This window comes from Corvus brachyrhynchos, unplaced genomic scaffold (assembly GCF_000691975.1).
Source record: "Corvus brachyrhynchos isolate BGI_N302 unplaced genomic scaffold, ASM69197v1 scaffold450, whole genome shotgun sequence".
Lineage (NCBI taxonomy): Eukaryota > Metazoa > Chordata > Aves > Passeriformes > Corvidae > Corvus > Corvus brachyrhynchos.
In genome coordinates, this window is record NW_008235749.1 from 93,205 (window position 1) to 102,532 (window position 9,328).

General features: G+C 45.2%; 1 protein-coding gene across 2 annotated transcripts in view; it reads right to left on the minus strand.

The window, feature by feature from the left end:
* Positions 1 to 9,328, minus strand: part of MYO7B (myosin VIIB) — a 55,619-nt gene that overhangs the window by 21,667 nt on the left and 24,624 nt on the right. Inside the window, exons 20-28 of one of the 2 annotated variants that reach the window (XM_008644357.2) lie at positions 8,061 to 8,155; positions 6,871 to 6,955; positions 5,442 to 5,660; positions 4,732 to 4,812; positions 3,968 to 4,144; positions 3,038 to 3,247; positions 1,957 to 2,124; positions 1,588 to 1,668; positions 921 to 1,048 (exon numbers count right to left, since the gene is read on the minus strand). In XM_008644357.2, coding sequence (XP_008642579.1) covers positions 921 to 1,048; positions 1,588 to 1,668; positions 1,957 to 2,124; positions 3,038 to 3,247; positions 3,968 to 4,144; positions 4,732 to 4,812; positions 5,442 to 5,660; positions 6,871 to 6,955; positions 8,061 to 8,155 — 1,244 coding nt within the window. The remainder of the gene's footprint in view (positions 1 to 920; positions 1,049 to 1,587; positions 1,669 to 1,956; positions 2,125 to 3,037; positions 3,248 to 3,967; positions 4,145 to 4,731; positions 4,813 to 5,441; positions 5,661 to 6,870; positions 6,956 to 8,060; positions 8,156 to 9,328) is intronic. The other variant, XM_017725949.1, reaches the window with a different exon arrangement.

Genomic DNA, 9,328 nt, shown 5'->3' on the forward strand with positions numbered 1-9,328 from the left:
GGAATCCTGGTACAGAAATGGAGAATAGAACACTTCAGAGTAAGCTTCTGAAAATGAAACAAGGACCTAAGGGAAACAGATGCAAAAATCTGCATACAAAGAAAACTGCTATTAAAAAATCATCTTAATTTTTTCTAGACTCTTGGAACACACATTTGTCAAATCTGATGTAAGAGGACATAAGTTTCATGAGTTTTTTGTTCCCTGATATGATGATATGATGAAACACAGACTAAGGGAATAGGTACTTAGCCTGTGGTTATTATGATATATGGATTGAATGCAATTTTTGCTGGCTGAGAATCTGCTTTAGGGAGTGTCTTGACTGAAATAAAGTGACTGTGGAGAGAGGAATGCAGCCCATGACTGGGGTCAAGGCACGGCCTGTGTCTGTGGGCTTTGTTACAGAAAAGTGCTTAGGATAAAACAAAGGAGAGGATTCATGGGATCAGGTCAGAATCAACGAGCTTCTGTCTTATCCTCACACCATGCTTGGCCTAAGGTCCAGCCTCACACTGCTTGTGGTCAGGATTTCTCCTTAGTGTCTGATACACTCAGCAATCCAGACCTTCGACCATCTCCGATGTGAGGACAATTGCTTGAGTGCTCAGCAAGAGGCTATTGGCAAATCTCTCATCCATTAACTCCATATTTCTTACTCCTCTGAGTGACTCTTTTCCCTCATTCAAGGGCTGTGCTCCATCTTCAAGTGTTATTAAGTCACAGCCCTGAGCTCTGCCCCTTTCCATACCTGTGGGGTATTCAGAAAGCCATACATGGAGGCAGCTGGCCTAAACTGCAACATGAAAATACCAGAAAAGGCAGTAAGGGAGTCATTCTCCAGGACTGTGGAAAAAGGATGCTGGATTTCCTCGATGTAATGGGCACCTGGCCCTAGGAAGGAGGTATACATTTCCTACCTGATGGCAGGACGCAGAATTGCATTGCCAATAATGAAGTGTACTTTTTCTAGGTTGGACATAGGTCTCTGAGAGATTGAGGTATCCTCTTGGAAAGCCTCTTCTCCACTTCGCAGCTGGTCTGTCACCTGAAAGAAACAGAGTGGAACCCCAGAGTGGTCTAGAAATCTCCCTCTTAGCAGGCAGCTCTCCCAGAAATGAGAGACATTCCTTCTCTATCTTTCTGGCTAAAATGAGAGACATTCCTTCTCTATCTTCCTGCTCAGTGCAGGAGAACCAGGCCATATTGCCCCCTTCCCTCTCAAGGTCACTCATTAAACGTGCTGTTACAGCACTATCACTGGCTAGGAGAACTTTCTTGTACTGTCCTGTACAGCCCTAAGCACATAGTTCTCAGTCTGCTTAGGCCCCTGGGCAAGCTCTTCTGTAATGCCAACAATTCTCAGTAATAAATTTCTCCCTATGTTCTCTGCCAGAGAAGAGATGACATCAGTGCACATGGGGATTGTTTCCGAAGAACACTGCACCAGGTGTCCCACACGGGGCTGTCCTGGCTTGGCAGGGGAACAAGTTCTCAGCTGGGAGGTTGCTCACATAACATCTGCCAGAAGGTGAAGACAGGACTGCAGGCAAGAAGAAAGGAAGGCAATTTATTTCCACCTCTTACCTTCCCTGTCAGCTTGGATGACCGTTTCAGTTTCAGGGATGAAATTCCCTTAGAAATCCTGTTATCCCTTCTGCCTTCTCTCTGCAATACACATTACCATTATAGAAAATCAGTTTATTGCACAAGCAAGAATGATTCATTAAGGACAGAAAGATGCTCAAGTGAAGATGTTTTTGTTTTGTCCTCTCCTGCCAGAAGGAGCTGAGTGTCCTTCCAGGACTGACTGGTGCCCTTTTGCACTTGTGACATTTCAAGTACAGTAGCATGAAAGAGTTCCATTGCTTTTCTCACTCTTGGTAGGACAGCACAGAAACCAAGGAAAGCAAATGAAAACTTTGAATGAAATGAAACATAGCCTGCTTCTCTCACCATATTTGGGCTGTCATTCCTCAGCTGGACCTGGTTTTTCCTGCCAAGTGTGTCATATATCTGTGTCATCACAGAGCTGCTCTTGGTCGTGGTATTCTTGGCAAACATTGCTGGCTCTGGCAGATCCCCCATGAACCTCAGGATGATCACCCACACAACTAGAGAAGCCTATAGTAGCAGAAAGCATAGTCAAACAGTGCCAACAAAACCGATGGCTTCATGCCATTTCTGCCTGTTTAGATTAAGAGCATTTTCTTCCTTTACCCAGTCCAAATTGTTAAAATTCCCATTTCCTCTGGCTACTTACATGAAGAGTTTGGTTTCATACCAAACCACATGACAGCAACACACAGCACTTTCCTGCTAAAGGAAGAGGGTACAGCTCTGGTGGGAAGGTCAGATTTCTTCTGTGATTGCTGAACCCTCACCATTCCCTTTACTGGCACCTTGGAGGTGTGCTGTGGCTGGAGGGAGGTGGAGAAGCCTTGGCTGCACTGCACTCTGCATTTGCTCACCTGATGAGCAGTGGAGTGGAGTCTGCCAGGACCCCTCATGCCCAGAACTAGAAAGCCAAGTAATAGCAAAGTTCTTGATGCATGGGGTCCTCCCTTCTGCCAGGATGCTTAGAATCAAGGAAAACACCCTCCTCAATCCCCCTCTGGTTCAACAGAATATTGGAGGCCTGGCCCTCCCCCTTCTGTCCTATCTCACAGATCAAGCAACCCTAGCAAGAGCAGAGAGATGGGTAAGCTCTCACGCTTTTTCTCTCCAGTCCATTTTTGCCCCCAAAGGATGTCTGGAGAAGTCAAAACACACCTCCGAGTTCTCTCTTTGGGCAAGACCAAAGGTGACCAGAGATCCTGTGTTGGGCAGGTGATTGTGTGAAGTGCCTGCATGCAAAGTGCCAAAAAATGCTGATGAGAACTGCTACTTTCAATATAAAGGCTCGGGACTATCTCCTTGGCTCTGGAGTCTCTTGTTCCCAGGGCTGTGCCAGAGCCAGGACCCAAGGATGAGGGGACCTGAAAAGCCAGGGCTGTGGAGAGAGCAGGTTCAACAACAACAACAAGGAGCAAGATACCAGGACATTGTCCTTGTCATCATGGTAGAGCAGTGGGTGCCGCAGCTGTCTCCGGATATGTGTATGTGTAGAAGACCCCTGAAAATAAGTAGCAGCAAACTTGGGGAAGGTGTACTCTTCCAAACCATCTGCTTCCTCTTCTAGCTCCACACTCATGGGAACCATGTCCAGGTCCACTTCCTCCAGCTTGTTAAGCTTTGTTTCCAAGTCCTGTGCAGAACATGAGGAAGAAGCATATTTTCTTTTACTGAACTCTGATGTTCTTATGTTTAATTTTGCTTTTTTTTTTTTTCCCTTGGCCATCGGTCTTCCAGAATTTGCCTTTCCAGCTAACCCCAAAGCCATTTACAGCTGCTACCAACAGATCATTTTGACTCAGAGCTTGTCCTTCTGAGATGCATCCATTCCATATGGTCTTCCCATCTTGGTCCTCAGCAAGAATATTGCTGCTAGAAAATCCAGGTGTTATTGTTCACATCCTGTACTAATCCATACAATTCTATTCTGCACACCTCTTCCTACAGAATTCCAACCTCCGCAGCTATCAGGACAAGTATATCCCAAATTTTACTTTCAAGAACATGATATAACTTGGGTCATGAACTTTCAGCTTGTTTCAGGGAGAAAATCACTGAGAGCACTGTCAGCAGAGCATGAGGTTGGTGCCAAAATGCAGAAGATGGCACTGTTTTGCTGGGCCAAAGAAACAAATGTGCAGTCTGAAGCTATATAGTCCCTAAACTTCATGTGACCAAAAACTTTTGGGAATTGACCTCTGCAAGAGATGCCTCAGTGACTGGATAACTAATTTGGGGGATTCTTTCACTGTACAGAAGTACAGTAAACAGAACTGACCACTGATGGAATTGCAACAGTCAATTGGCTTACACAAGGAAAAGCATGACCTGTTACCAGTCTGCAGCTCTGTACCTCAAAACCCAGAGGAGCCTGTCCTTCTTGGCCTCCAATCACAGACGGTAAAAACCCAAAAATTTTGTCCACCATTTCTTGGTCGCTGATAACATCATGATTTGTTGGTTTATTGGCAAGCACGTTCCTCCTTTGTCTTGCTTCTGCCTCCTCTCTCTCCTGAGTTGGCAGGTGTTCCTTTAAACACAGAAATAGGTTAGGCATGACTTAAACATGAACATCATGAATGAACATCATTCTGCTAGAGTGAAGGGGTATGAAGATGAAACACTTTTACAAAGGTGTGTGACAGTGAGGTCCAGCTCTGCCAGTACAGTGTTGAAACGGGAAGTTAAATGTTGCTTGTGTCAAGCAGTCACAAAGACCTGGCACGTCAGCAGTAGGGCCCTGCTCTTACAGCTGTCTTTATGGACTGTTGGCCTATTGATAATAATGTGGAATTATTCAAGAATTTTATCAACAAGAGATAATACAGGAAAAACACAGAATTGCTAACAGCAGAAAACCCCACGATATTTAAAATTTTAAAATGTTTTGTGTCAGGAGACTTGTAATAGCACTGGCATATTTGGCTAAAGTGCCAGCTTATGCTGCAATCAGAAATGTGTATGTGTTTGCCTTGTTCTATTTTCAAAGCATCATTACAAATAGGTTTACAACTATGTCTTCTCTTTTTTTAAATACAGCAGTGCTCAGAGGTTTGAGCAAGTCCTCAGGTGTGAGCTGGGCAACACTGGCCAGTGTTCCTCCACCAGCATATCTACCTTTTGTAACCTAACAGCTTCTTCCCTTGCTTTTGGATATTTCTCTTCTTCCAAGTGGATATTCCCGGCTTTCAACTTGTTCTGTGGACAACAGGACTATTCTGTGACTGTTTTTACAACTGCTGAGCCAACTCCCTTCTGCCAAACTGTTGTCCAAACTGGTCCCAACAGGACTTTGTCACAACAGAAGCTCAGTTCTAGATTTGGCATTTTAGGGAACAGGCCACAGGCAGAAATCTGCAAACTGGCTTTGTCCTGTTTGTACAGCATTAGTAGAGAAAGGAAATCAGGGAGATGCCTCCCATGTGCTTTGGACTGCCAAGGGCTGGTAGCACCTACCAAGACACACTGCATTGGGATTCCCTTCTGAATGGATCCCTGAGTGCCACTATCAGGCCCTGCTGTAGAAATTGATCTCCCTTTGCAGGACTGGCTGATACACACAGATCTTATCCTTTCTCCCTTCTGTCAAAGCCACTGCAACTGTGTCAGTGAAGTTTTGATCCATGATAATGATCACATAAAACAAATGTAAACAAGATCAGTCTGCTTAACACACACTGCTTTTGTACTTGGCAAAAGTTCAAAATAAAATACCCCAAAATGAATATCCACACCCAATGCTATGTTAAGGCAACACTTGCTGGTCATAAAATCTCTATTGGAATTTCATAGAAACAATGTGTTCACAAGGTATCTGTGAGCATTACCTGCCCCTTTATCCTCCGGTAGGTTTGGCGAGCAAACATGCCCCTTGCGTATGCCTGTATGACACGCACGGCTTTCCTCTGCTCCGCCACCTTCTGGCGCACCAGATAACCGCGGCACATGGCCTGGAACCTGATGATCCGAGCCCGGGTGGCCTCGTACTGCTGAGCCAGCTGCCGGCTGCGGTACAGGGCCTGCAGGCGCCCGAAGCCCAGCAGCACCTGCGGGTGGTGCAGAAAGAAGGCGTCATTATGGTTCCAAACCATCGAGACAGGTTGGGATGTAAGTTGGGATGAGTAGAAGACAACAAAATTCAGTAACTGTTTCTAGACACTGGAAGTGTCTAATGTAATATTACACTTTATGCTTTGTTTTCTACCAGTAATACGCCTTTAAAACTAGTATATAGAGTTATTTGGGGGGGTCTGTTCTAGGGAGTGGCTCCAGAAAGTGACAATGGTAGCCTGGGATTATAACAAGGGAAGGAACAGAGCAGAAATGAAGCCAAGTGAATGGAAACAAATGAACAAACCAATCAGAGAGGAATTGCATCACTGATGCAGAATATAGAATGTTTCTGACTGAAACTGGCAGTTTCTCCTCCTGCCCATCTCAAATGGGATGTATGGGATATAATAATAATAATAATAATAGTAATAATAATAATAATCCCTCCCACACAAATACACAATCTGTGAGTGCCCCCAGTTTTCCTCACCCAGAAAATGCACCATCTATGAAAGACCAGCCAGTATTTTTCACACAGAATCACCCAGAATCATCAAGGTTGGAAGAGACCTTCAAGATTATCTTGTCCAGCTGTCAACCCATCACCACCATAACCACCCTTAAACCATATCCCCAGGTGCCACATTCAGATGCCTCTTCAACACATCCCGAGATTGTGATTCCACCACCACCCTGGACAACTTATTCCAGTGCCTGACCACTCTTTCAGTGAAATTTTTTTCCTAATATCTAATCTGAATCTGAACCTCCCCTGGAAAAATTTTTAATAGTGTGAGATTGATATAATGACTTTTCTGCTAATTTTTTACAAATTCCCAGTTTTCCTGTAGCAGTTGCAGAAGACACTTTGCTCATAGCATGGTGGTGATGCACAAAGGCTATGCTTGGGTTTCTGACTGTAAGAGGTGTGGGACCACTCATATCTTAGGCCTCTGGAGCAAGGTCTGCTGAAGGTGAGTTGGGTTCCTATTTCACTAGAAAGCAGAAATGTCACAGGATCAGGTAGCCCTGAGAGGTCCCAGAGCCCTCCTTGGACTTTACATCCTCCTTTACACTCTGTCATCTTGTCTCTTCTCCCTTCAATTGTGAATATCTTAATTTCTAATACTTCACTCAGTCTGGCAGGGCACAATATATAAACACACACACAAATATACATTAATTGATACACCTTCACCTTACCATTCTGAATTCCTTCCGGCAGCAGTAGCCTCTCCAGGCTGACTGAATGGCTACAGCAGACTTTCTCTGTTTCAGGAACTTCTTCCTAAGCAGACAGACATGTGAGGTGACAAACTGTAGGTTATCTCTGATGCTTCTTATGATAGTAGTAAAGAATAAGGTGGCTTTTTTTTCCTTTTATGGGATGTTCACAGTCTTATGTCAGCCTTGTTTGCTGCAAAAATACTCATGGCAACTGCAGACCAAATTGATTGCTGTGGTCAGAGAGCTCTGTAAGAACTGAGAACCTCTCACATCAAGACTGGATAAGTTAACTTCCCCACCTAATAACCTCTCGCTCCCCAGTGTTTTGTTGCCAGGACAAGGAACCCATCTGAGCAAGATGAACCTCCCAAAGCACAAGCTGTCATGCTGCAGCTGAAAAAGCAGCACGTAGGTCTGATGGTTTAAAAGTAAAAGCAAGTTGAGGCTTTTGGTTTGGATACTCTTCTGGATAGCAGAGTGTGAAAAACAAAGGAAGTTTTGGGGCATTTGTGTCATATTTTTTAGTTCTTCCTTCACTATGGTCAAGAGTATTTCTAAACCAAACCCAGTTCTATATCATGGTTCTGATTGAGGGGATACAAGATCAATGAGTACAAATTATGATGCAAAGCATTTAATGAGGACAAACATTTATTTGACAGTGACTAAATTTCATTTCTGAAGATATTTCAAACTAAAGCAGACACAATGCAAGAATTAGGTCTCTTTGGCAAAGAGAAGGACTAGTTAGTTTCTATCTGATTCTTTTCAACATCTTGTATCAAAGAACCATCCTAAGTAAGAGAATTCTTGTAGCTCTGAGAAGGGCATACATTCCATGGGGATTTCCTGCTTTCCAGATGTCTACTGTTTACTAAAAATAATTAAGAGCAAGTCCTCCTTTCAAACCTTCCTTTTCATACATGCCACAGCCCTGCATTTTGAAAAACATCACGAAAATAAAAACTGAGCCCAAACAAATCTTTGTCCAACATCTGCATAGATACACTGTGCATTGTTACATGACAAGCATGAAATTTAGGGCTGGTGGAAGGTATAGATCGATACATTTCATGCCTAAAAATGCTGCATAGAGTGTGTCACGCTGCACCATAAAGATCAACTACTCTAAACTAAAGTGAATTTCCTCCTGTAAGATGACTGACCTGTCCTTCAATCCTCTCATCACCTTCTGGATAAGAAGAACCTTATCTGTGAGCACATTTTGGCGTTGCAGATCCAATACAGTGTCATGATGATCCTGTTAAAAGAAAGTGTGGATATGCCAGCTTAGCAGACACACCTACAAACTCTGGAAATGGGACACATGATCTGAAAAAAGACCCAAAACCAGCATGATGTAGCATAATGTGATTAAAATGCATTTATGGGACTGCAGTAGGAAAAGTGCACACCACCTGACCAGACTCGGTCTAGCTGTAGCCATAAACGAGCAAGAATCTGCCTGCAGCAAGACTGTTTTCACCTGGGGGTATGCTAGAGGCAAGGGTATGCTACAGGCAAGGTGGACCTCTGCAACAGTGCACTGGTATCCCATTCTTTTTTGTGCTCCAATACGTTTCACTGTGCTGTTCCAGCTGCAACGTTGTAGCACAGAAACTGGATCACCCGTATGTTGGGGTTTTAGCAGTTCTCCTTTTGTTTTTTGGGGTTTTTTTTTCTCTTAAGGAGCTTTCCCCCATACGCTAGGAGACAATAACGACTGGACACTTAAGAGAGATAAAAGAAGTTGTCACCGCTCAGGGGAGGGATGCAGCTGGCTACTCCCTTTAGCTGAGGTGTCTCGTGAGGGCAGAGATACAGTGAACTTTGGACTGGGAAAACGGGGTTGCATGCAGCCCCCAGCTCTTGTTCTCTCAAGCATTCGGAGGGGAGAGAGGCTGCGGTGGCTGTGGGGAGAATTGGTCACCACTGCAGGATTCCGTCTCCTGCTGCCTTTCTTCTACCGTGAGTGCAGCTCTGTTCGTAAGAGCGGCCGTTGCATTGGAACCTTCTTAACAGTTTACCTTCACTAAAAGAGGGACTCTTCACCATCTGCTCGGGTGCCTCAGGTGAGAAACCCCGGGATCCCGGGCCCTCTTCCCCTCCGCTCCAGGGAGCCTTTCCCTGCCCTGCTGGGAGCCAGGCTGCTGCTGCCCTGCCGCACGGGTTGGTTTTTTTTTCCCACTGCTCCAAGTTTTTGCTACACTGTAGCTCTGCATCCCCTGCCCTCCCGGGAGGCCCTGCGGTTCCAGCCCTGCCTCCCCGCGGTTTCAGCAATAGCTGCGGAGTTTCTGCCACCTCTTGCTTGCTATCCTGGGCGAGGCTGCCCTGCCCTTCCAGGCCCCGCTCCGAGGTTCCTGCCGCAGCCATTGTCACCATCCAGCCCGTCCGCCACGGACCACGTGAGGTCCCTGAGCTCGCGGCACAGACC